The sequence below is a fragment of the Medicago sativa genome, chromosome 7 (assembly GCF_051527215.1).
Source record: "Medicago sativa cultivar Bolivia chromosome 7, Bolivia_mono, whole genome shotgun sequence".
NCBI classification, from domain to species: domain Eukaryota; kingdom Viridiplantae; phylum Streptophyta; class Magnoliopsida; order Fabales; family Fabaceae; genus Medicago; species Medicago sativa.
Window position 1 is genome coordinate 18,545,868 of NC_140755.1, and position 25,807 is coordinate 18,571,674.

Here is a 25,807-nt window from a genome sequence, read left to right on the forward strand (position 1 = left end):
CAACCAGCTCCATAACTTATTTTGATGTACCACATGTATAACTCCTTATTAACGAAGTGCTATAAGCATCTTTCCCTTAAAAAAATATTGGCTATAGATTTCCAATAAGGTTGTCAAACTTAAGAATTTAAGTAAACTCGCTTAAGCATAATCGACTTGTAAATCAAAATTTCAACTTAATTATAAAACAAAAATAGATCAAATTATCCGACCCTAACCCAATAACAAGTATACCAAAATTTCAACGTGCATGTTTATAAAAGAAATTGTTAATTTGAACAACAATTTTTATAAAATATAAATGAAATAAAGTCCGAGTGTTAAAATTAATAATAGTATAAAAATAGTCTCACATTGATCACTACTACACCCTTCAGCTTATACTTTCAAACTGATAAATATAAAAACCAGTATTAGAAGAGTCCCACATCAGAAGATTATAAAAAAAGAGAAGGGAAGAGTAGCTATAAATGAAGTGTATAAGGGGAGGCTTTTAAATTTTTATAAACTTGGTTTGTGCAAACGACTTTAAGAGAGAGATCTGTACAAAAATTGTCCTAAAATGATTCTATAAATATTATTTCGCTTTTAAATATTGATTGAAGATTGTAGACACAATTAATAACAGTTTATTATTATAGTTTGGGAAATGCTAAGTGCCCTTAAGACACAAGTTAACGAGTCAAAAGTAGAAATTGTGTTATAATCAATGCATTTGATTTATTTTATTTTTTTTTTACTTTTGATTAATTGAATGCTCAAAATTTAAGAAAATATTTCTATTTTTAACATGTACCCTTATGGTACAAGTTAGCAAGACCCTTATAGTTTTGCCGTTTTTTTAATGAAGTTAAATGAGAGAGGGGGGAGAGAGATTCTTCAGGCATAATGGAGGTGGAAAATGATGAAAAAAAATCAGCTATTTAGCACTACTAATAATATTAAACAGGAGTAAAACACTATTAATCTAATTTATGAACAAATAAATGAATTGATGAACTATTGATACATATATTTTTCCTCACAGGTATGAGAGCTTCTTGTTACCTCTGTTGCAATCGTGTCCTCTTATTAAGTATACATGATTCTCCGACAAAACTCAGACCCACCAACTAGATGGACCCATTTTTTACAGCTTCTATGCACAATGCCGAAAGCACAAGCACAAGCACAGCCAAATCCTTACAGTAAAGGATTTGTATGCAGATAAACTGCACCAAAGTTATCAGTTCTTCACTTCACATGTAGAGCTACAAGTTGTCATCCATCTCATCCGGTACATGTAATTTCTCTATGGCAGCCTGTTAAAAATGAAAGTAGATAAGTCGCATAAAAAGTGACAATAGCCACTTCCCAGCATGGTATTCAACAGTATATGGACATAGTAAATAACTCGACTTTCACTTTCGCACAACCAATCAGATGGAATAAAGATTTAGATAAGTAAATGTAATTGTGAACATTATTGACCAGTTTAGATAAAACGACTGTATCACCTTAATAGCAGCAGCATCTGTTGCAGAAGGTTTCAAATCCAAAGCAATACCATAATGAAGCATTGCTCTCTCATGCATGTTACGCCTTTTATAGATCCTTCCCATCAAAGCGTAGACACTAATTTCGCGGGGAGCATACTCTTTAAGCTCCTCTAGGACTTCCAAAGCCTCATCGAATTTTTCCAAGCTCATTAGTATATTGGCCTTCTGATACATTGGAACAGGATTTTTCTTATCTGCCATAATAGCCTTCTCCATTACCACTAGTGCTTCCTCGCTTCTCTGTCAAATTATGGAAGATAGCACCAGTTTAGAATACAAAACGAAAGCAGAAGAAATGTAATTCTTATTTGCAGCATTACAATCAGTGCAGCAAGAGATCAACCTTTAAAGCGTGCAAAGCAGTACCAAGGTATGACAATATAACAGATGAGTATGGATTAATTTGGAAAGCCATTCGAAAATGGTGTTCGGAGAACTCAAACTTCTCTTGGCGAAGATACACCATTCCAAGTCCATACCAAGCATTGTAATGCCTTTCATCAACCCTAAGTGCACTCTGGTAGCATTTGATTCCATTCTCAAAATCTTCTAGAGCAACATACCTATGAGGGGCAACAAATTAAAAGGTCTTAAAAAGCTCCTGATAAATCAACGATATGAATTGAGAAAACAAGAAAGGAAAATACAAAGAATGCAAGAACTGTAATCAGTGTTTATTCCCTTTCCCAAATACAACCAGGGCCTCAAAAACAACCATCAATAATGGTATATGGAGGCACTTCCCCTCTAAAAGTTAACCAACTCCCACAACCTTCTATGTCTCTTTGCCAGTTTTAAACTGCAAATTATCCTCTAAAATAAAACTCTATCTGAGTGATTTACTATCAATTTTTCCCTCAAAAATCTTAACAAGTACTAAAGTAGGATTTTAGTATAGGTTGACAACAATCGCTTCATACTGGACACCAATTCTCACGAATTATAACATTCTGGTAAGATGATGTTCATACTCATGTCCACAAAGGGTGTGCGCATATGCAAATCTGGGATTTAGTTGCACAGCTCGTTGAAAATTTTTCAGTGCAGTTTCATGATCTTTCTGCAGGCTGTAGCAATTGCCCATCGCGCACCTGACAGGGCATTCAAAATTAATCATAAACCAGGATAAATTGTAATAAACAGAATAGAACACCTAAGTACGGGAGAACTTTAAAAAAAATTAAAACAAGTTTCAACTCAAACTCTAATTATCCAAAATTACATTCCTGTGGTTCTGAAGTAGAAAGCAATGTTATGATGATAAGTATATTTAGTAACAATGCTTTGAAAACAGATATCTCAGATATGACAATACTAAAATTTACAAAAGGGCAGCCAAAGACCTTAAAAACAAACAAATAAATAAATAAAAGTAGGTAATAGGTCTATTAATGTATCACATATAACTGGTATGTGATGTTGGCCTGAAAACAAATGCATTAATTCGCAAACATACAGAAATTTTGGCTCACAGCTCAAGCACTCATGGACATGCACAAAGAGATGTAATAGTTACATAGAAGCCTACCATGATTGAGGAGCTAAGCGATCAGTTTGTATCAGTTCCTGAGCCAGGTAACTTAACTTCATATCTTCCTTTAGATGCTACAACCAAAGATAAATTAGTCTTCCGTCAAGCAGTAAGATGGCAGGAATGCATTTAAAGTTTAAGCATAAAACGAAGCAGGAGGCTAAACAAATGCTACAACGAAGTATGGCTATAAAAGATTATTGTTCAAAAATAAAGCTATAAAAGATTATTGCCACACATTAATCTTCCAAAATATTTTGTAGACTAGTTTCAGCAAATCACAGAATCCTTAGTTGCAAGCATTAACTAGAATATTTGGTCATTTGTAGACTAGTTTCGGAAAATCACAGAATCCTTAGTTGCAAGCATTAACTAGAATATTTTCCTCCAAAATTATTGAAACAGACAAGAAAGTGGATCTAATTTTCCTCTAAGGATTATCCATCAACTCCTGGTACCGTCAATTCACAAGGTTTTAACAATGGCATGATTTCCGTATCAAGAGGCTTTAATAGCCACATCAACCATAAATCCTAAAGGCTCCAGAGAAAAACACATACTTGTGTTATTCATTTTTTATGTTTAAGAATATCATCTGTATCAAGAGGTTTCAATAGCCACATCAACCATATATCCTAAAGGCTTTAATATTGTGAGTGATTATAGATGGAATTCTATGTCTTAAATTGTTACAAAATATATGTATCGAGTTCATGTCTAATGATGAGTTACAATGTATCCGATTTTTTTTCTTCTTCAAGAAAAAATATTAAGTTTCGGGGTATGTCAACAACTCCTTAGGTAAAGGAGAACTTTCCCTAGCTTAAGCTTTCACTATCACAAAGATATGCATGAACCACTAAATCAACCATAAATCCTAAAGGCTCCAGAGAAAAACACATCACTTGCGTTATTCAAATTTTTATGTTTAAGAACATCTTCAGTGATCTTTTAAGAATGGTTTTCACATTTCGTCAAAATTCATGACTTGTTTCCTTGTTAATTTAGGATTATTAGCCTAAATAGGGGTTAGTCAGTTACAGAATCAACAAGAACAACAATCCCCTCAAAAGAAAAAAAGAAAAAAACAGCTAACCCTTATCCCATTAAGTGGGGTTGGTTACATGGATCAAAGTACACCATACTGTTCTATCGTAAACCATATTTCGATCCAATTCATTAATATCTAAATATTTCTTAATAGTGTCTCTTATAGTTTTATAGGTCTACCTCTGCCTCTAGTGATCTGACTATCATTCATCTGACCTCTGCCTCTAGCCATCTGACTGTCGTTCATCTGATCTACTCTCGTTACTACAGTATCTACATGTCTTCTCTCTGTGCCGAAACCTAAGCCTAGTTTCCACTACCATGTATCAAAATTATATTCTATTATACAAACATTTTTCTCACTTTTCCTTTTTCTTTAAGTACTTGTAAGTTAAACAGTTAAGGAAAAAAAAAAAAAAGGTATTAGTGTTAATACTTGCACTCTAAAAGAAGTTGATAAAATATAATATAAACTCACATAAAGGACTGTTGAGTATACATCCATTCCTTCCAAATTATAAGGTGTAATCTGACGAGCAAGACCAAAAGCCCGATCAGCTTCTAAATAATCAAATTCATAGTACATTTTTCCTACCTGCTTAAAACATCCAAGTATCATAACAGATTGTCAGTGATATGCACCTGTAAGAATCTCTACTCTAGCACAAAGACCATCTTATTATCATATCATATTATATAAAAAAATATTATATTTACCTAATAGCTTAAGATTTTGGAATAGTTAGTTCATGACATGTAATACATGCCTCTATGGGCTATGGTTAACTGTTCTAGAGTACAATCCTTACCATTTTCAATTTTCTGATAAAAAAGTTGAATTTAAGCATTGGACAAGTGGGACAACACATTGCATGCACATAATAATGGACAACTGGACCAGACTAAACTTCCCTCTGTTGGAGCTGGATCCATCTAGGAAGAGCTAATTTTCAACTCATTAGAGTCGGGTCCATTCATCACTTTGACATGTTGGGTTTATTACAAAATTGCAAAGATTGGTGAGTTCATGTTTTCTGGTCTGTGACTTCATTCCGGTTGGGAACTACGAGGTTGAGACTAATACAACTTTGTTTGCCTCCTTTGCAGAGGGGTTCACATTCGGATGTTAGATGCTTCTGTTGAGTCCAGTGCTACAACTGTCAGGTTAATGTTTAATGCACTACAAAGACTTATCATTTAGCTGTTGCATTTTGGGTTTTCTAAAAATCAAAGGGGGCGTTTGTTTCCCCTCTACAAATTAAATTCCCGGGAATGTAAGATGGGAATCATTTATTCCAATGTTTGGTACACATGCATACAAAAAGGTTCCAAGGAATTAATTATACCCGGTCATTATTTTCAACTATATTATCCCATTTTTTATTCCCAGCACAAAGGATGGGAATGACTTATTCCCAGCAGTTAACCTCCATTAATATCACAAAAGTTCATTTCTACCCCTTGTAACTGCATGGCATCCCACGTTTCTACCTATTTATGTGCCACATTTTCTTCTTGCCTTTACACAGGTTTTGCAACAAATTACACAATTACACACTTGTAATACTCAAGGTGGATAATTCAATTAGTACTTAACAAAACTCATGTGATTCTGATTGTATCAGTAACAGTACATAGACATGGATGAATTGGTGTATAATAAATTAAAATTATCAAATCCGTTAGTTTGATTATTCGATGCTTTGAAGAAGAAAAAAAATAGAGAGAAAATTGAGGAGACATGTTTTACACAGTAGGGGTATTTTAATAAATTATATCACGGCTTTAAAAAAGAATTCCCAGGAATTCAAATCATCAAACAAACACTTTTATCAAACTTTCCTAGGAATAAAATTCCCACTCTAACATTCCTAGGAAAGTTAATCCTGGGAATACATTTTCATTCCATGTAACAAACACACCCAAAGAATCACTCAATTTAGCCATTATGTTGTAGACTCTTTTAACCGTTCATAAACGTACAATTCTATGCGAGTCTACTTGAGTTCACACACAAATTTGTAAGCGAACTTACTCGATTTTCATACTTAGGTCCTAAACTTGTATGATTCTAGGAGTTAAGTGAGAGTTTTGACAACCACGCATAGCAAGAATTCCTATAAAAGACCAGAGAATGCTAGTTAGACAACCAATATTACCTGGGAAAGAACCCAGCCAGTGTTGTAATGCTTAGGTGGAAGTTTCTGATAAGTTTCCAGTGCATCCTGTACCAACAATGAAATCATATTAGAAAACTGGATGCAATCAACAACAAAGTATTTAGTAATTTCATTTTACCCTTTTCATATCCATTATTAAAAAAATAGTAAATTGTACATGAGTATAAATCATAAACATCTTTTCTGCGAAAGCAATGGTTAATTAATACCTGGCACTTATACAAGCAGGCAAGTCTAAAAGCTTCACCAAGAACTCTTAGAAGGGTCAGTATCTCAGAAGCACCGGTGAAGACTTTTGAGCTACTTAATACTTGTCCACCAACTGGAATATTTGCTGCTTCCTGTTCATAAGATTTAGCTTCCATGGTAGACGAGGAAGTAGAAGTTGTTGATGTAATATTTAAACGAGAATCATCTAGAATGTCATTATGATTTCCTGAAGATAACAGAATGGGGACTCATTAAGTATTCGCAAATAACTGCTTGGAAATATTTTGTATTAGAATATTAGAATTAATACTATGTTAGGATCCTTAATAAATTCATAGAGCTTGAACTATTAGTATGACATCAGTACTTGATTTAGATAATCAGAATACATAGTACAAGGTTAGAATTAATACTATGTTAGGTATCGAAGTGGTGTTATCCTCATTAAGACTGGTAGTGAGAGGGAAAAAGGAAGTCAGTTGGTGTTATGAGTATATCTTAGGCTTTGGGCTTGGGCAAAGGAAATTCCAAATTTCTCTGAGGAGCACTGCTTGAGAGTTACAGGAGAGATCCTCTTGTATTGTAATACATTTTCTCTCCCGTTTTCCAATCAATAACACATTTTATTCTTTTTAATTCAGGTTCCTATCAAATGAGTGTTTAGAACAGTGGTGTTATCAAATCCTGAATCGCAAAACGTAGCAGCCGAACCCCACAAACGTCGTAGGGAGATAGTGGATAACTGGATCCCAGCTATTTCAAAAATTTTACAGTTTATATAATTTATTTTTACAATATACTTATAAACTCACCAACGACCTATGACTGACCAGTGAAAGGTTGAAATATGACAGCATAAGCGAGACAGAATGAGAAGAGAAGAAGAATGCTGTTATGATGTTATTTAATTGCATAATTCCTACAATACACCAATCAAAAGCCCTCATGTTTAAATTTTTTGGATTTCTCTTATGAGTGGTCCAGACATGCATTTGGACGCTACACTGAACTGCTTACTGCAAGTTCTAGGCCAGGGGCTGCTCTGCTGCACTACAGTGGTTGACAACGCTGTAGAATACAACTTTTGAATATTAATGATATGCTTTTAATTCTGGGCCAACTTTTATTTTTAAGCAGCTATTTGTGTATAGTATAAATCATTCATTTTAAGCAGCTATTTTTCACAATAGCAGTCATCTGAATTCCCCACTTGGTAGGCTATACGTGAATTTCATTGCAAATCCACGTTAACACTGGTAGTTTTCCTAGGCCTTGCATGGAGTGTGCCTCCCCAAATCTGAATTTTTACTATATAAAAAATTAATAAAATAGAAGTCATCCTTTGGGGAAGACTACTCTACGCCGCTATTCAGGATTGATAATTATGGTTTTATAATCTCTTTTTCAAAATGCGGCAGCATAGAGTATTAGATAAAACAGATATAATTTCATCAGATAGGATGCATCTTAAAACATATATGAAGGACAACACTCCTCAAAACTATAGTCTTTATGAAGTTTAACATTCCTCAAAGACACTTATATCAAACAGTGCTATAAATAAAGATTCATCACCTTCATCTATGTTTTCATTGGCCCATGGTTGTCCCTTGCGAACTGTCACAGAACGAAATGCATTTGAGCTATGTTTTGACCCACCAAGATGCTTAGAAGAGGAACTAGTTCCATTTCCAGAAACAGCTGTTGTATTAGGATTTGCATTTACACTTGCATCGCCTGAGAGTCTCGAACTTCGTCGAGGAACAGAATCAGAAAATAACTTTCCAGAAATCTGAAACAAAACAAAAAAAAAATCACAAGGAACATTAAAACTGTAGAGATCTGAGATGTTGAGGAGATACAGAAAATTTAGGAGCTAAACTATGTGTGTAACCGTACATATGTTTTCATCTAATAGCTTAAGTTTTTTATATGATCAGAGCCTCAAAAAGCGAGTAGTCCCGCTCTTTCCAAATAGTAGTTAAATTTCAATACAAGCTTGGGTGGGTCTGTACATTAGTCACACTTCAAGTCCAAAGGGATGTAGCATAGGAGGTGTGTTAGACATAAAATTGTTTACTTTCTTTCACCGAATAGCTTAGCCATTTGGGGCTACTGGTTCATGACAATGTATATGTTTGGTTTTCATTATTTCACATTTGGAAAAGGAAAACAAGAGCTTTTGGCCAAAAAATTTCTTGATCAATTTGATCATATTAATTTTTTTAAAAGAAAAAAAAACACAAACTACGAAATTGTTAACATGAAATCAAAAGCTAAATAAAGATGCCCTGTAATAAAATTCATGATAGTCAATCAATACCAACACTGACTCCCAAGAGACAAATAAGAGTCCGAAACTGACATGGTATGTAAGATTAAATCACTAAATCAAATCAATCTCTATACAACAACAACCAAGCCTTGTTCCACTAGGTGGAACATTATACAGAGCTATTGGACTCATTAAAATCTGAATTTCAAATCAGTGTCTATAGACAGAAACGGAAGTAAGTTTATTTAGTGATGCAATGGAAGCAGACAACAATAGATTTAGAGCCAACAGTTTCCCAACCTTTCTTAACTTTCCTTCATCCACAAACTTTCTTCGAGGGGCTTGAATAGTAGAGTTCACTGTTGATCTTGGAGAACTCTCAGCACTTTGTGTGCTCATATTTGAGCCATTTGGCTGCACATTCCTACACAAAGGGGGAGGAGCAACACCTGATAACTACAAAAGATTTGAAAAAAAAATATCAACCATGTGAAAGAAAACTGGACAAAGCCCATGTTCAATAGAGCTGTATCAATATTTATGAAATAATAAAACACTTCTTACAAATATTTCTGAATTTAACTGACCATGTTCAAAATTAGAAAAACTGTGATTAATATGTAGTTTAGCTTATTCACAATTTTTTAACAGAACGTAACATATACAAAAAAATCTAAAACAAGATACAGTCAGTGAATTACTTGTGCCATCGTTGGAGCTGGCGTATTATAAAATGATATGTTAGAAAAACCACTATTAATAGGTTGACCCGAAGTTCCTCCCAATACAGGTGCTCCATGATGATTTCCAGAAATATCTTTTAGGCCTTGCATGAATTTCGATTGCCTTGGACTCGCATCTTCTGACACACAGTGTCTAGTGTCAACTAAATTCTCAGTTGATGAATGCAACTTTGGAGAGGTTGAGCAATTTAGGTATTGCTTTTGTATGCAAAGAGCAGCTGCTTCACCAAAAAATGCAACTGCTTCTTCAGCAGCACCTAAATATTCAGAAAACAGTAAGCTGTTAATGATGATGAGAAATAGCAGCTTATGACAACTGCTTCTGCTTTCAATGAGACTGCTACAGACTAAACATTTTCAGACAAACAAAACAAAGCTAGAAGTACACCAAATAATTGGCCTAAAAAATAGCACAAGCAGGTGCATTAACTGAGAAAAAGGAACAAGGAAAACTATATAATTGTTTTTTTTTAGGGTATATAATTGTTAAATATGCATTAATGTTCACATAGTTATATGTATGCATGTAACTATGTTCCTACTTATGTAAGCATTCAGATATGTAAAGATGCACAAAATGATGATAGCACCAACGTTTGAACAGAAACACTATACTATCTTTAAAATTAAGAATATCACTTAAGCACACGAGCACAGCAACTCAAATTTCAATAGTTAAAAAATGAGGAAAAAAAATCCAAAATTAATCAAGAACAGATTAAGATGCCTTGTAATTTTTTCTTTCGATAATATCTATCAAATTTTTTCTTTAGATAATTTTATTTTAAGCTAAACTAACCCACCGAAATTTGCACCGAGGAGAATAGAACCTGAGACCTTGAGGAGGAGCACACTCGAAAGACCCAAACCAACACCACCAGGCCAACCCAAGTGGGTTAAAGGGATTTAACTATTATAGTGAGGTTGTTCTTATTTAAAGGGATTTAACTATTTTTTTAATTAACAATTTAAGTAATATTATAAAAATGATAGAATAGTAAATAAAAAACTTTAAATGAAGGGTAAAATTGGAAAGGGAAAAAGCCAGCTCAAATCCATGTACCTTCTTTATATATATATATATATATATATATATATATATATATAGAAGAAGCCATTCAATAAGGTGAATAGAAGAAAACTATATATTCTCTTAGCATAAAATTTTCAACACGTCCTTTTTGTTTAAAGCTGCTTATCTAATCAAAACCTAAAGTACTCAATAAAATACAAACCACAACTTTATAGCCTAGAAAGCAGCTCCAAAAACTAAAAACTAGGTCGTCTCCAATCAGTTCATGGTCATACTTCATCAAATATGCCCAGTGAGCACAAGAAATCAGGTGAATATCATCATACATACCTAATATGCACAACTCTTCATATGCAGCCCACATTAGAGGATCCATTGACAGTGCCATCTTAAAATGATGGACGGCATTTTTCTTTCTGTCAGTGTATCTGAAAAGGAGAATATCAATCAAAGAGAATTTAAAAGGATGAACATGTCTCTCACACACACATTACATACACCACCCAATATATTTTAAGAATGTAACTTTTACCAATTCAATTGTTAAACTATAAGCATCTACCATGATAATCTTTCATGTAAAATTTAAAATATCAATAAGAATATAATCAAAAATTCATATTTTCAGCATGTATTTTGACAATTGATGGTAAGACTAATAAGCAACCTGTAAATGAGCCCTAATAGATAATGACCAGCTGAACCATTTGGAACCTACACGTTAAGAGACAACAAAAAATAGTCATTCAACTTCACCTAGTGCATACACTGACAAATTATAGCTTAAATAAAAAACAATTTAAAACAGAGCAACATATAGAACCAATGTCATATGTTATTCTTAGAATTTTGGGTTGGGCCTAACTCAATCTTACAAAACCAGCTGGTAAGGTGAGGATTGCAGTCACTTATAAACCGATGTTCAAGCCTTATCTCATCGAACTCTTTAACAGTTATTAATAGCTAATAGCTGATAAGACTTGGAATAAAACAAAAAGATGAAAGATGAATTTTTTTACAAATTTCACTAATAGTTCAGAAAATAATTATTAATTTGAAATACATAACAAATTATGCTTGTACCTCAGCACTAGGCTCATTAGCAGGACATAATGCTGCTTCAGCTTCGTTCAGAAGATTCATCTGAAAGCATGATATTGCAAACAAGTACCGAGATTGAGCCATTTGTGTTCCTTCAGTCAATAATAAGGACAAAATGAATAACTAAAGACATACAATGAGAAGCACTACTACGAGATAATTACAAACCAAAGGGAGAACGATTATCTACTAAAAGGAAATTCGGGAAACAGAACATGAATAATAATATTTAAAAACAGAAGTAGGAATGTGACTCTAAAACTGGGTGACACGTAAATATGGAAAGCGACATACCCTTTAAAATATGGTATGCAGAATGGGCTTGATTACTCTGCAAGTAACAGCCAGCCAACAATTGGAGATTTGTCTGTATAGCATACAAGAAATATAAATATAAACAATACCACCAAGAGAGTAAGGATAATCATCAGCAAGTGACACAGAATATATAGTTAAAGAAAGGACCATGGTGAACAAGAAGTAACAGTTGAAAAAGTTCCACATTAAAATAAAATACGGAATTGGCATGTATATGACGTCCCAATAAAGACAGAAATGAAAAATAAACATCAACGCATAAAGAATTTAATATGTTACCAAAAAAAAGAATTTAATACATAAGCACTATAAACAAACACTCTTACACTGACAACTAATTATATTTGACTAATTCTCCATGTCATAAGATCACTTATTAAAACATGTTTATATTGCCCCGGATTCTCCACTTATGCGCATCTTAAGGGCTGAATTTCTAGCCACTATTCTACTTGAACAAAAAAAAAAATGTTTATATTGCACTCTAAGGACAAAAGCTAAAGCATTGACATGTATAAAACATTACAATAAGTCAATAACCAAGTCTAACTACATAATGGCTTTTTTCTATTCAATTGAAATTTCTTCTTCAAACTTCTTGTGAACAAAATTAAAGGTACAAAGTAGTTGGTTCTGCCATGGACTCTTCAGAATGGTAGAACAAAATATCCCCAAGTCCAAAAGCTAAAAACTTTGCATTTTGCAGATACATTTTAATTTGAAGACAGTGAAATAACCAGCCAAATCATGCCAAAATATCTAGAACTGACTGATCATGGTAAATAAACCCTGCACGTAAGCAACTTTCAAACCATAAACAAAAACAACAACCAAGTCTTCCTCAAAAAAAGAAAAAAACAAGCAAGTTTCATCCCACCAAGTGGGGTTGGCTACATGGATCAAACAATGCCATAATGCTCTATCATATACCATATGTAACTCCAACTTGTTAATCTCTAGCAGTGGCAGAGCAAGAAAAAACTCGGGTGGGCCATTAAAATAAACTATAATATATAAACACTGAATTTAAGTTGTAATATGCATCAAGCACAAAGTTGACGTGCCGGAATTTGACTAAAAAGCTTGGGAGAGTACTTTAAATAAATGAATTACATATTTTACAACTGTTATAAATTACGAAACTGTTATTTTTATAGTACAACTATTAATTAGGGAATTTTTTTAGTTGACAAGATAATATAATGAAGGTTTGTAAACCTTCACTAACCAACCAAATATAAGTGTGACAAAAATCTTGCACACCACTTTGAACCGCCAAAAACTAAAACCGCTGCAAAATTGTTTAAACTCTCGCAAAATGGACCTATAGTTTTAACTTTTTAATTTTTTCGCGTTGATCTCTAGGTCTTGTGATCAGACTAATCTCATTAATAAATAATCTACTAGTCTTCTCTCTGCATGCCCAAACCACCTAAACCTATTTTTCACGTGCCTTCTCTACTATAGGTGCTACCCTAACTTTCAAACCTTGGAAAAGGAATTTTTTTTCATAATATTTCACTTCAGTAATTTCACATAACTCACAATGAAGACCACTTAACAAACTGAAATCTAAGTTTTATTACAAATAAAAAAATAAACTTGCAGTAAAAAATAAACCAAAACAAACTTGAATTAAGAATTTTTTTTTTCAGATTAAAGCATGATTATGAAAAGAGAGTAGAATCAAATAGCGATCTAAGAAAGTAATTTCAAAATTGGATTTTTAGAACCTCGGAGGGGAATTGGGCGCAGAGACGGTGAGAGAGGAAGATGGCGTTGGAGTGAAGGAAATGGCGAAGACTGTTTTGAACGGAATCAACAAGTATTGCTTCCATGGATGCTATTGTTGTTTTCACTTCTTCTTCTTCTTCAATTCAACGATTCTGGGATATGAAAGGGATTTTGAATCTTTGATTTTTGATTTTGAGATTTTGATTTTGATTTTGATTTTGATTCAAAAATGGAATGAAAATGGTTGTTGTAGCATGTGATGTGTTTCTCAAATTTCAAATTAGGTCACGTGATTTTGGAAAATCAATCATCTCAATTGTTCCGTTGGCAGTGGCACCATGTAGACATATAAAAAAAAATTAAAAATATCAACCAACAAATACGATAGATCTTTTCAAAAAATAAATACAATATTTGAGTCAAAAAATGCAACATAATATTTTAGTTAAAAAAAAATATCGAAGAAAATAATGTCCAGTTTAATGAACATATACTATTAAAAAATATAACAAATTTTAAAAAATGGAATATAATAATATTAAAAAATAATGTATTCTAATAAACTTAAATTATCGTAAAGGTTAACAAATTTATAATTTAATTCAAAGTACAAAATATAATATAATATAATAATATTAGTAATAAATAATTTTATTTATATTTACTTAAATTATGTCGGTCTGACAAACCTAAACGGTTTTTTTTTTATGATATGTAGCTCGATCTTTTTAGTTAAATAGACTTCTAAAAAAGTCTAAATTTTTTCTATTTAAAAAAAAAAAAACTATACAAAGGACCTTCGGTTTGTATGGAATAAAAGTCTATAAAAAGGTCTCAACTTCCGCATTGCCCTTTATTATCAAAAATAAGATGCTAAGGAGATTAGTCTCGTCTTGAATACTGTCTTGGTTTGCTTTGAATTTATCTCGGAGGCAAAACCCTAAGGCTGAAAAGATGGTCAGTAGTATCTATATATCCCATGACATTTCCTTCTCTCTCTTTTTTTTTTTTTTTTTTGACAAATGACATTTCCTTCTCTATTCTTTCCAAATCACCCCTCAAATCTCTTAGACGATTTAAGTGTGCATGCAAATCATGGTTTTTTTTTTTTGAAAGCCCTATTTTCATGAAAATGTTCCGCAAAGAATTCATGTATATGCATCAATCATTCTACAATGACACATAAGCTTCCTACATATAAAGGAAATATTTTCAAATCCCGAAGATGGTTCCACTTTGTTTTTACTATCTGGTGACATGTTTGAGACTAAGGTCAAATTAGAATATCCGGAATCATTTCAACTTTTCGTATGATGGATTCCAGTATCAATGACATTCTTTTTTTCTCTGATCTTGACGACAAAACTATTTCGTTATGGAATCCACCTACTAGGGAATTGGTGAGTGTTCCTCCTGGTCCTTCTCAGCTTCTACCTTTTAATAATACTAACTTACTAAGTGTCATCTTAATGGATATGGTTACGACTATGTCAATGACGATGTTAAGATCATTCGACGTTTTACAGTTTGTAAATATTACCATGATGATGATGAATTTGACTGGCCTTATCTGCCAACAACACCAAGATCTTTTTGTGGATGTCTATAGCGTAAGAAGAGAAGTGACACTTGGAAGACACTTGATTATGATATGGATTTACCCAAAGGCATAAGACGTAATGTGTACTTGGATGGGGTGTGTCATTGGTGGGTATATGATGAAAAATATACGGTTTCATTTAACTTGAGCAGTGAAGTGTTTTCTACTACACTATTACCTTGTGATATGGAAGATAATTATCTTCATGAGTGGGTAGAGAACTACTTGGATTTGACAGTGTTGAATGGATTCGTTGCTATGATCTCAAAGCATGCAAAGACAACTTCTTTTCACATATATGTTTTAGGTGAACTTGATGTCAAAGAATCATGGACTAAACTCTTCATTGTCGGACCCTTACCTAGCCTAGGTCGTCCTATTGGAATAGAAAAGAAGGGTGATCTATTCTGTCTTAAGAATGACAAAGAACTAGTCTGTTTTAATTTAGACACCCAAACAATTGAAAATTTGGGTGTTATTAAAGGGGAGTGTTTCTTTCGTGACTTGGCGATTTATAGGAAAAACTTTCTTCCAATCAGTCGAAAAGAGGAGTTAGTTATTTTTATATCTCAAGTTTAAAGCTTTTACCCAAGAGGGTTATAAGTATAATTATTAGAATTTAGGATTTTATTACGAAGTTGACCGTTAAGAAGTCATTACAATGCAATTAGGCATTTCAATTTCCCATTTATGTTTACTATCTTGTGTATGAGCAAGAAACATTTGGCATATGAATCTTTCTTTACCAATGTTATTTCCATGCTTTTTATTTTTTGTTTTGCTTATTGTTCTTCATTGGATTCCAATTGTATGTATGCATGGCTTTAGATGCATGTTGTTGGCTTGTTTCTTCACATTGTGGTGCAATGGCCGTAATTTTTTCTAATGATATTATTAAAAAATAAAATTAGGATTTGATTTGCAATCATATTTGTGTTCGAGGTGTTGTTTGATTAGAAAGTTCACATTCTTCCTGGAGAAGTTGTGCTGCTGATAGTCCATTGGAAATGGTGATGCATCGTTTAACAAGATGTGTATGGGAAAGACTAAAGATAGTGAAGAATGGGAGATATTGAAATGCATGTTCCTTTTTTCAGTGTTAATTACTGGTTTTGTTCTAGTCTTCTTCATAAATGGTCCTTTCTCCTTATGAATTGTTGCACATTATTGGGACAAAGCATGTATTCTTTTTTAGAATTTAACTGTGATTTTTTTCACTCAGTAGTTTTGTTTAATTTAGTTATGTCCTTTGGTGTATCTAGTATTGCACATGTAAGTTTTCTCACTAAATCTGCTATGGCAGACCACTTAATCCTTTTCACTTTCACCAGTCGACTTGTGACTCAGTTAGCTAGCAACCGTGGAGTATAGGGGTAGGTACTGTGAGATTTGAGTAGGGTTCACGTTTCAAGTTTAGTGTATTGTAAACAGGTAAAAGTTCAGTAAGCTTGAATCAGATGGGAATATTATTTGGCTTATAGTTGTTTTGAACTATAAATTTGTAGGTTAGGAAAGGGTTGTTTATGATTGAAGGAATTGGCTCAATTGTGGTTTAAGTGGTTGTGTGAAGGTGTGATTAGTAAACAATAACATTGCTTTCAAAATACACGAGTGTGTTTGGATGAGGTAATTTGGAAATTTTAAAGAATTTAAAATTCTAGGCAATTTACCTCAAAGTATTTGAATTCCCTCATAACATTACATTTCCTCAACATTACATTACATTCTCCCATCCAAACAATGGAATTCACCTCAAAGTATTTGAATTCCCTCATAACATTACATTCCCTCAAAACATTCCCCCATCCAAACACACTCTAAGAATAACGTGTGATTAATCTCTCTAGTATAGTACTGGCGTTCGAGTAGCTTTGTCTACACACATGAGTGTCTGCTTGCACTTTTATTCTCGTTTTACATATTTGAATCTCATCCATTCATTTCAAGTAGCCTAATAATTTAGTTAAACAACTTATACTTGGGAAAGTTCTGTTCTGCTAAGCATTAGTACCATGCATAGCTATTTAAGGTAAACGAAGTAATGTGGTAAGTAGACTCATGAAGAATCATAAGGTCAATAACATTTTGATGAGCTGTACATCCTTGACAATACCACTAAAATTAATTGTGGCATTTTAATTTCCACTTCATGAGTAATATTCTCTTGATAACCAATGCTTGAACTATCCCCATTTTCCAATTCCATATCTGTGCATGGGCAAATCAATTAGACAGCCTTTAGACTTGTCAAGTTGAGTATCAAGTTCATTATCCCTATCATGGTTGTTAAACCGTCGAGATAACTCTTAAATGTTCATGATGAGTTTATGATTCTAGGTAAAAAGATCAAAGTAACTCGCATGTAAACTTTTTTTCGATAATCTCTTATTCATTTAAACTCTGATAAAATCGGTAAACTATTGATTTTACTAGTGAGTTTACAATTCTACATTGGTTTGGCCTTAGAATGTAAAATTTTCGTAAATATTATCAGGTTTTGTTATTTATGTATTGCAATATTTATTGGTTTTAAAATTTAATCCTACGTTTTTAGTCTTGTTGTGAGAAAAAACTGTTATGTCTTGATATGTCTCAAGTTTACAACCTTCATTACTGCCAAGGCTTCTCCCAACGTGAGATTACTGAAATTTCTCTTAAAACTCTTTGGTATCACAAATCTAATATAAGATTTCTCTTTTTGTTGCTCAAAATATTGCTCTTAATACTTCATTGATGTCCCCTACAACATTTTAGCAAAACCATATTTATATTATAGAAAGGAAGCTAAGGAACCTAAGTCTAAACACAGATCAATACTTCAGTTCCCTTTTTATGTCAAGAGCAAAAGTTAGGAAAAATTAAATGCTAGAAAATCCAGTCACCATGCAAGCCTTCAAAATAAGAATGGCTTTAAAAGTCAATGGTCTTCTGCTGACAAAATGTCCTTTAAAAAGGTGTCAAAAGAACTTTAGCTTTTTATCTAATTAACATAGTAGAAAGTCATTGCTTGATAGTAGCAGTTATTAAACATGTAGTGATTAAACAATTGTGTGTGGCATGATTTTTTTTTTCTTTCATTGAATGAATAGTGCACCCTCAATTATTAATCTGCATTAACAATACATTTGAACTGAAGTAATGGTAAAGTGGATGAATGACTTTTTCTCTACATTACTTGTTTCTCACTGCTACATTTGGTTTTAGTTCTTCTGGCTGGGCAGAGAAGCAAATCTATAGGACATGAATTTGTAAAGATAAACACATCTGAGTTAATTACAACAAAGGAGTGTAATTGAATTCCATAAGGACACACTTGGAGGCAGAAGCAAAAATACCAGGAATCATTAATATGAAGAAACTCACATTTAGATGCTTGAATTTGAACAAGCAAAGAAGACTATGGTTTAAAGATTAACATAACACAGTCACTTATTTTTCATATCTAGTGACTGAAAGATGCAAGCATACATAGAAAAACTGATTCTGCACATGTAATTGCATATACTGGCAGCACAGGTTAAGAAGAGAAGCACCATAGTATCAACACTAGTGACTTTTGCACCACTGTCTGTCATGTGCTTGTTTTCTTTTGCTAATCTTGTTAACAAAAGAAAAACAAGAGTGAAATTTATTTAAGCAGAGTTTACATTGTTATTTGTAGAAAAGACTTGCAGTAATACAAAAGCTCAAAATTTGATTTTTTTTTTTTTTTTTTGCACCCATATCACTTGCTTTCAGAGTAAGAGGGAAAAGTGTTAACTTGGAAATCTCCATGATATATTTAAATAGTTTCTGCATCTAGGTTAAGGAAATTCTTTATGATTCCCATCATTTCTGCTCCAGGGAAACGCCCCAAACATCCCCTTGCAGCTGCAATTTCATTTAATTCATATACTGAATCGCCGCTATAAGATTGAGAGCATTTGTCTCCTCTCTCTTCTGTTTCCAAATCAAAAGTCAAGTCTTCACCAGACTTAACACTTGGAAGAGGAAATGGATCAAGAGAAGTTTGGCGAACAACGGATTCGCCAATTGCACCAACAAAGTCCTTCAACCGACAAATAGCAAATGGAACCGGTTCAAAGCTATGATCTCCATATTCTACTGGAGTAGAGTGGTCTCCTGTGACACAAAGGAAAAACTGAAAGTTTCCGGTTGATTCTGCTTCCCAGAGTAATCTTGCCAATTGTCCTATAGCAGTATCAACAGCTTCTAATGCTTTGACTTTAAGAATGCTTGCTTTGTCATGGCCTGCATCATCTATTGCCTGTAGTAACATATAAGATCCTATCAAAATTGAATGATTCAAAATTATAGAAATAAATAAAGCTTGTAACAATCTAAAAGGAAGAAGTAACAAAAGAGAAGCATTCTCCATAAAAGATGAACAATTCAGCCCTTAATTTTATATTAGAGTTGATAAACAATTCAGTTTTAATATTAATTTTGCTAGATTCCGTTCTTGAAGGTTTCAATCTCCAAGAGGACCATGCAGCCGCATCACCTCATTATTTATGGGTCAAGGAAACAAATGGTAAACAACTCTTCATCTTTAAAGTGGGATTCTCATTTTTCTATGAAGTTTTCAGACAAAGTGCTGAGAAGTAAATCAGACAGAAACGAAAAACTCAAAATTTTAACCTTAATATGAAGGAATCCAAAGTCATAGCCATCTGGGCGGCCTGCTTTATGCTCATCCTCTCCAGGTACAAAAACTTGGGGGCAAGACTGCGAAGGAGCTGAGAGTGCTTTAGCTATTGCTGTTGCTTTTGATGTTAGTAGAGTTCGATAGTCACCAGTTGCTCCAGGAGCTTCTAGAATATCAATACCAAGTGACAAGCCCAGACCAGCAATTATTTTCGTCGGAGCTACCATGCATGGCTGCAAACCATGTTTTTCTACAAATGGCGTAACCTGTAATAGATATTTTTAAAACAATAAACGCAATAGTTAGTACATGGACAGTTGAACACACATTGTAGTTAACAATATCCAAATTAACAACATACCATGAAACTCAAGAGAGGTAACCTCAAAATTGCAAATCATCATAAAAATTAAAATCGTTAATTTTGTTTCTAAGTAGACTATATAAATTGCTACATATTTGACGTGTGCTTGCTTTTCTTCAAAGTAGCACAACTGTAAATGTATTAAAAGGTACCGAAGAGTGATTTTAGTAAGTGTTACTTTAATGTTTGTAAGATAAATGATAGAACCCCGAAATTTGAAAGCAAAACTGTATTTATTTAACTGGAAAGTGATGAGCTCAAAGCTCTTACAAAGATGAAAACAGAAAGTTGAAAAGATAAACCAGAGTTCTGAGAACTCCTACCAGAGCTAAGCTCCTAGACCAGAGAGAACTTCTCTCCTAAACAACTCTTAACGAACTTTCTGAATGCCTCATCTCTAGACTCCCCCCTCTTTTATAACTGAAATTCTCTTCTTAATGACTGACCCTCTAGGCTTCCCTCTCTTCAATAACTGCAATTCTGCCTAAATTCCAAATTTATTATAACCGTTTGTATTCCCACAGCTTCTACAGGCTTCTAGAGGTTGTGCTTGTGTGGATTGGGCCCAACAATTGGGCCAAAACATGTACAGGAACTCAGGGTTCTATCAATAAATGTGTAAACAATGTTATGAACATACCTCAATTCGAATGCCGCATCCTCTTAAAAGGACTATATTTGCAATATTCTTCCCTTCTGCAGCACGTTTAGCATTCACCGGATGAGAAACCAAAATCTTTGTAATTTCCTTGGACAACTCATTAACAACAGCAGCAGTGTTCCTTGCTTCATGAGAATCATCTAAAGCTTCTGCTTTCAAAAGTAAGCGGTTGTCCTTTAACGGGTCTGTTCCGGATATATTTCCACTCAAACTTGGTCCTTTGACAACCACTCCACATCTATGTTCAGTAGCATACCTACAGAAAGAATTGCAAAAACATATAAAGAACTGTTAATATTAGTCTGCTGAAATCTTAAGATCCTGTCTTCCTACACTTGTAAACATCTACATATCAGCTTTACTTTGAGAGTTGAATTATAAAAATTTGTATTGAAATCATTAAACTAGATTGAAGATCATCCTCCAACAATTATGATACGACGAACATAGAGATTTATTTAAACAATTTCTCTAACAAGAAGCCTGTAAAACTCAAGACTGCACCAACAAATAGGAGATTGCCGAAACGTTAAAAACTAAATACTAACCATAACAAGTGGTTACCTACATTATAAACTAAGCCTTAAATGTTATAGCAACCTTAGACATCTTCACCTGACTCTGACTTCATATTCAGGGAAAGATGGAAGCTTCATTCCATCAAGGGCAGCACATAGTATAGGACCTTCTTCTTCAAAGTGCCTGTCAGCTCTTCTGCTAGTGACAACTCCAGTTTTCTCATCAAGAGTTGCAAAATTTGACTGCAGGAATAAATTTCATCGAGCTATTAGCATGAACAATGCAGAAAAATATTTGAGGCTTATCTCCTTTGGAAAAGTAAAGTTAAAGGAGAAATTATTTTAACACTACATAGAAATGATGCACAATTTATATTTGTGTTCTAAGACTTTCCACCTCTCCTAAGACCTTAACGCCAGCATGCAACAGTATATTCCAAATGAAAGCACAATGTTAAACACACTCTCTTGTAAATTACTGATAATAGAGAAAAAGCCAAATTGAATACGAGAATGTGAGGATAGCGATTGATTGAGAAATATATGTTCCTCATCTAAAATATTTGATCCTCTTTTCTCGAAATAACAGATTGCAGACAAACAATAGATAGCAGACAAATAATAAATGTCTTATAGTCAAATCGTAGAATTTAACACGGAATCCTTTACAAGAATTATTAAGTGCGAAGCTGCCATTATGCTCTCTAGTAAGCAAATCCAGGAATGCAAGGAATGAAGAGAAAACAAGCACAGGATTACCAGACTTTACTATTATGTGTTGAGAATAAAATATAGGCTACAAGCCTCTCTATATTATACAAGAAAATAAGAAAAATATAAAATCTAGGGTGATTTAATCTCAAAATTGACCCAAATTGACAATTGAAACAAGCCACTCGGTTAACCGTCTAGGAAGTGGATAATTATTTTAGCTGAGTTTAGCATGTAGAGTCTACCAGTTCCAATCCAAAAACAATGCTTTATTAAGAAAATATAATGACAAACCTTAAAAGCAATATCACCAGGAGACATGGCCAATCCAGCCCCCATGGATTCAAAAGCCCCTCGTCCGCGATAATAAACTCGAGGATCATAACCCAACAGAGAAAGATGAGCAGTGTCACTTCCACAAGCTAAGCCAACCTCAACAGGGTCCATCAATCCATTAACCCCAGCAGATGCTATACCATCCAAATTGGGTAACTTTGCTGCCTGAAGAGGTGTCTTGTATCCCAACCTTGGCAATGACACGTCGCCCAACCCATCAATCAGCACAAAAGCCACTCTTTTCTGTGGCAACTGTGGACTACCCATTTTCCTCCTTTATTTATTTTTTCTCAGGTTATACAATAAATAACAAACCCTAATATATATATTCAGCAGTTTCACTCTGACGGTTCCTTCACAAATAGCACAAGCAGCATATTACCAAATCCCTGCCACCATTCAATATATACAAAGATGTTATATTTGAGCAATTGGATTTCACAATTTACAAGACAAAATCAATAATATTCAACACATGATTTTTTTTCCTCTTTCAATTTTTTTTTTTTATGCAATATGGTACTTGGAAAAAAAATTAGAAACCAACAAGATTTTTGTTTCGAAAACTCGGTATTCAGTCCACGGACTGACTAATCCGGGGGATCAATCCCACCATCCATTAGTAGGGGGCCAGATTGAAGTCAGAGCAAAACTCTATATGAATTGGCCCAACAGGAATTTTTAGCATATGGGGGATTCGAGCCTTAGACTAGAGAGGAGCAAACTCCTAGGTCTCAAGCCTTCACCGCCAGGCCAAACCCATGGGGGGGTTAGAAACCAACAAGTTTGAAACATAAATTCAATTACGTCATCAGCATTCATTTGGGAAAGTTGGGTGTAGTCCGAAATCGTGTCAAATCTTACAATGTGCAGTTGCATCCATTTTTCCATTTTTGAAGGAGTGAACATGGTGATAAATCATATTCAATTTTGCGAATTTGAAAAGAAAAAAAAGAAAGAAAACCTTGTGTGATCAAAAGAGATGAGTAATGTAGCAACGATACAACACAAATCAAACAGTTTAATTATTAAAAAAAGAAGAAAAAAAATCAGGGTCATCGAGCACACGCTGTTCCTGATGAGATTTTAGAATCGGTTGGTAAATGGTTAACAATTATTAATATGAAGCCTGGGCTCCGACACAGACACCTGGACACGTCGACACTGCTAATGTAAAAAACATACATATATGCATCTAATTTGAGAAATTTATTTGTAGAAGGTCTAAAATGAAAGAGATACATACATTTCATGGAAAAAAGTTATAACACAAGATACGAACCTCTATTTATTCAACTACTATCGAAAAATATAAAAACGTTAGTAATCAACTTTAATTAATGTCTATAACTCCTTAATGATCAACATTTCTCAACACATGTAACTCATGTATCTATGGTGTGCTGAAGTAAGAGAGTAAAACAAAATGTGTTTCAAACATTTGCCTTAGTTATCCGACACGTCACGTATGCGTATTATATACATGTCGGACACCGGTTCAAGGAGTGTCGAAGTAAATAAAAAAACAATTTTATTTAGGACACTTGTTTTAGATGTACGACACGTGTCGTGTCGTATGAGTGTCATAGCAAAATTCTAAAATTCCAATTCCAGTTTTGTAACAGATCATATATCATAAATATAAGAAGAGGATTTATAAGCATACCCCAAGCAACATTGCATTCCTCACTAGTGGCGCTAGTTTCTAAAATTCCCAAATTCCAAAAGAATTCATAAAAAAAGCATCAACTTTCTAACATTCTAAAATTCCAATTCTAACTAACTAACGCAGCTTAGTTAGAGGTCATGAATTCAAATCCAGATATAGGGAGAGTTTTCCAACCTATTGTCATTCTATCTAATTTAAGGATTAGTCTCTGCAATTACGCGTAGAATTATAAACAATAAAGCATAACATGCAAATTGGGCAAAATAGGCTAAGACAACAAATGAATCATTAACAATAAAAAACAAAACGAATGGAAGTTGTTGTAATTAACTAACAGATTAAAATTTGCAATCATTCATTACCCAATTTTCACAAATGAATTTGTATTTGAATATGATTCAGAGAAGAGAAGTAGTAACTCACCACCCAAAAACGGAAAATGCGAGAGAGAGAGTTGAGCAATCGGTTCGTCGATCGAATCAGTAAACTTCAATCTTTATTCCATCTAAAAATGGTAATGCACTGTAGTTTATTCTTTTTTTTTTTTTTTTTTTTCCTTTTTCTTTCTAATATGCACCGCACCGTACTTTCCTTTTTTTTTTTTTGTTTAAGAACTTTCTCTCTTTTTTGGAATAAACCACTCCACTCGATCTTAATTTTTCTGGAATGTCTGCGTGAGCATAGTTTAGTTGGTATGAACAATGAATAAAATATGCAAGGTTTTGAGGTTCGAATCCCGACCACCAAACAAACAAATCTCTTTTTTGGAATAAACCACAACTTAATTTTGTAACATAGCTTTCAAATATATATTTTTTATAAATACATGAAATTACAAATAATGATTAAACTCACACAAAATTGAAGATAGAGTTGAAACCCCAAAGACGTCGTACAACTTAACAATTTTGACATTTTGTCAATTGAGTTGTAACTTCTAACTTATATCATCTTTTTATTTTATCAAAATTTACTTATATATGTAGGAGTAATAATCATTTTGATTCGTGAATGTGTGACAAATAACTACGATAGTCTCACAATGTGTCGAAATTCTAAATTGTGCATCCCGATAATCAAAATTGTACATGAAATTAAGATATTCTCTTATTGTTGACAATAATTTTTTTTTTTTCTATAGAGATTGATACGATAATAAGTAAATATTTATAAGGATTTTTTTTGAAGAAGCTAAATTAATCCACCTAAATTGGCACCAGAGAGAATCGAACAAGAGAAGAGCACACTCCTAGGTCCCAAGCCAATACCACTAGGCCAACCCAAGTGGATTCAAGTATTTATAAGGATAGATATGACAATAAATAAATATATTGAAGAACTCATATGACAGTATCAATCGAACATTTTAATATGAGCAATTTTAAAATTTTGATACATTAAGAGATCAAAATAACTATTATCCTTTGATTTTTGAGTCGGTAAGAGACTAAATTGAGGATAAATGTTTAAACATAAATATCAAATTGATAATAAGTTTGTTAGAATACAATGACATAAATAATCAATATCATCCCTGTTTTGATCTTTATTTGTAGACAACTCTCTTTTATATAACAATCAATCACT

General features: G+C 33.4%; 2 protein-coding genes across 5 annotated transcripts; both read right to left on the minus strand.

Moving 5' to 3' along the window:
* Positions 1-971: 971 nt before the first annotated feature.
* Positions 972-13,921, minus strand: LOC146904780 (cell division cycle protein 27 homolog B-like). Of its 4 annotated transcripts, none has more exons than XM_085730038.1 (16): positions 13,713-13,921; positions 11,956-12,028; positions 11,644-11,703; positions 11,228-11,274; positions 10,891-10,988; positions 9,486-9,784; positions 9,085-9,240; positions 8,085-8,301; positions 6,509-6,735; positions 6,279-6,344; positions 4,598-4,714; positions 3,067-3,143; positions 2,510-2,629; positions 1,882-2,101; positions 1,497-1,778; positions 972-1,301 (listed from the first exon to the last, which is right to left on the minus strand). In XM_085730038.1, the coding sequence occupies exons 3-16, from the start codon at positions 11,701-11,703 to the stop codon at positions 1,251-1,253; spliced, it is 2,037 nt and encodes a 678-aa protein (XP_085586164.1). In that variant the 5' UTR covers positions 11,956-12,028; positions 13,713-13,921; the 3' UTR covers positions 972-1,250. The 4 variants fall into 4 exon arrangements, with proteins under 4 accessions (XP_085586164.1, XP_085586163.1, XP_085586165.1 ...); XM_085730037.1 differs by having other exon boundaries at positions 11,644-11,753; XM_085730039.1 differs by lacking the exon at positions 11,228-11,274 and having other exon boundaries at positions 11,644-11,753.
* A 4,736-nt stretch (positions 13,922-18,657) lies between these two features.
* LOC146904781 (uncharacterized) lies at positions 18,658-24,758 on the minus strand. The gene is made up of 6 exons (XM_085722506.1): positions 24,644-24,758; positions 22,510-22,940; positions 21,602-21,747; positions 20,966-21,242; positions 19,955-20,227; positions 18,658-19,580 (listed from the first exon to the last, which is right to left on the minus strand). Exons 2-6 carry the CDS (start codon positions 22,816-22,818, stop codon positions 19,095-19,097), a joined length of 1,491 nt encoding a protein of 496 aa, XP_085578632.1. The 5' UTR covers positions 22,819-22,940; positions 24,644-24,758; the 3' UTR covers positions 18,658-19,094.
* Positions 24,759-25,807: the final 1,049 nt, after the last annotated feature.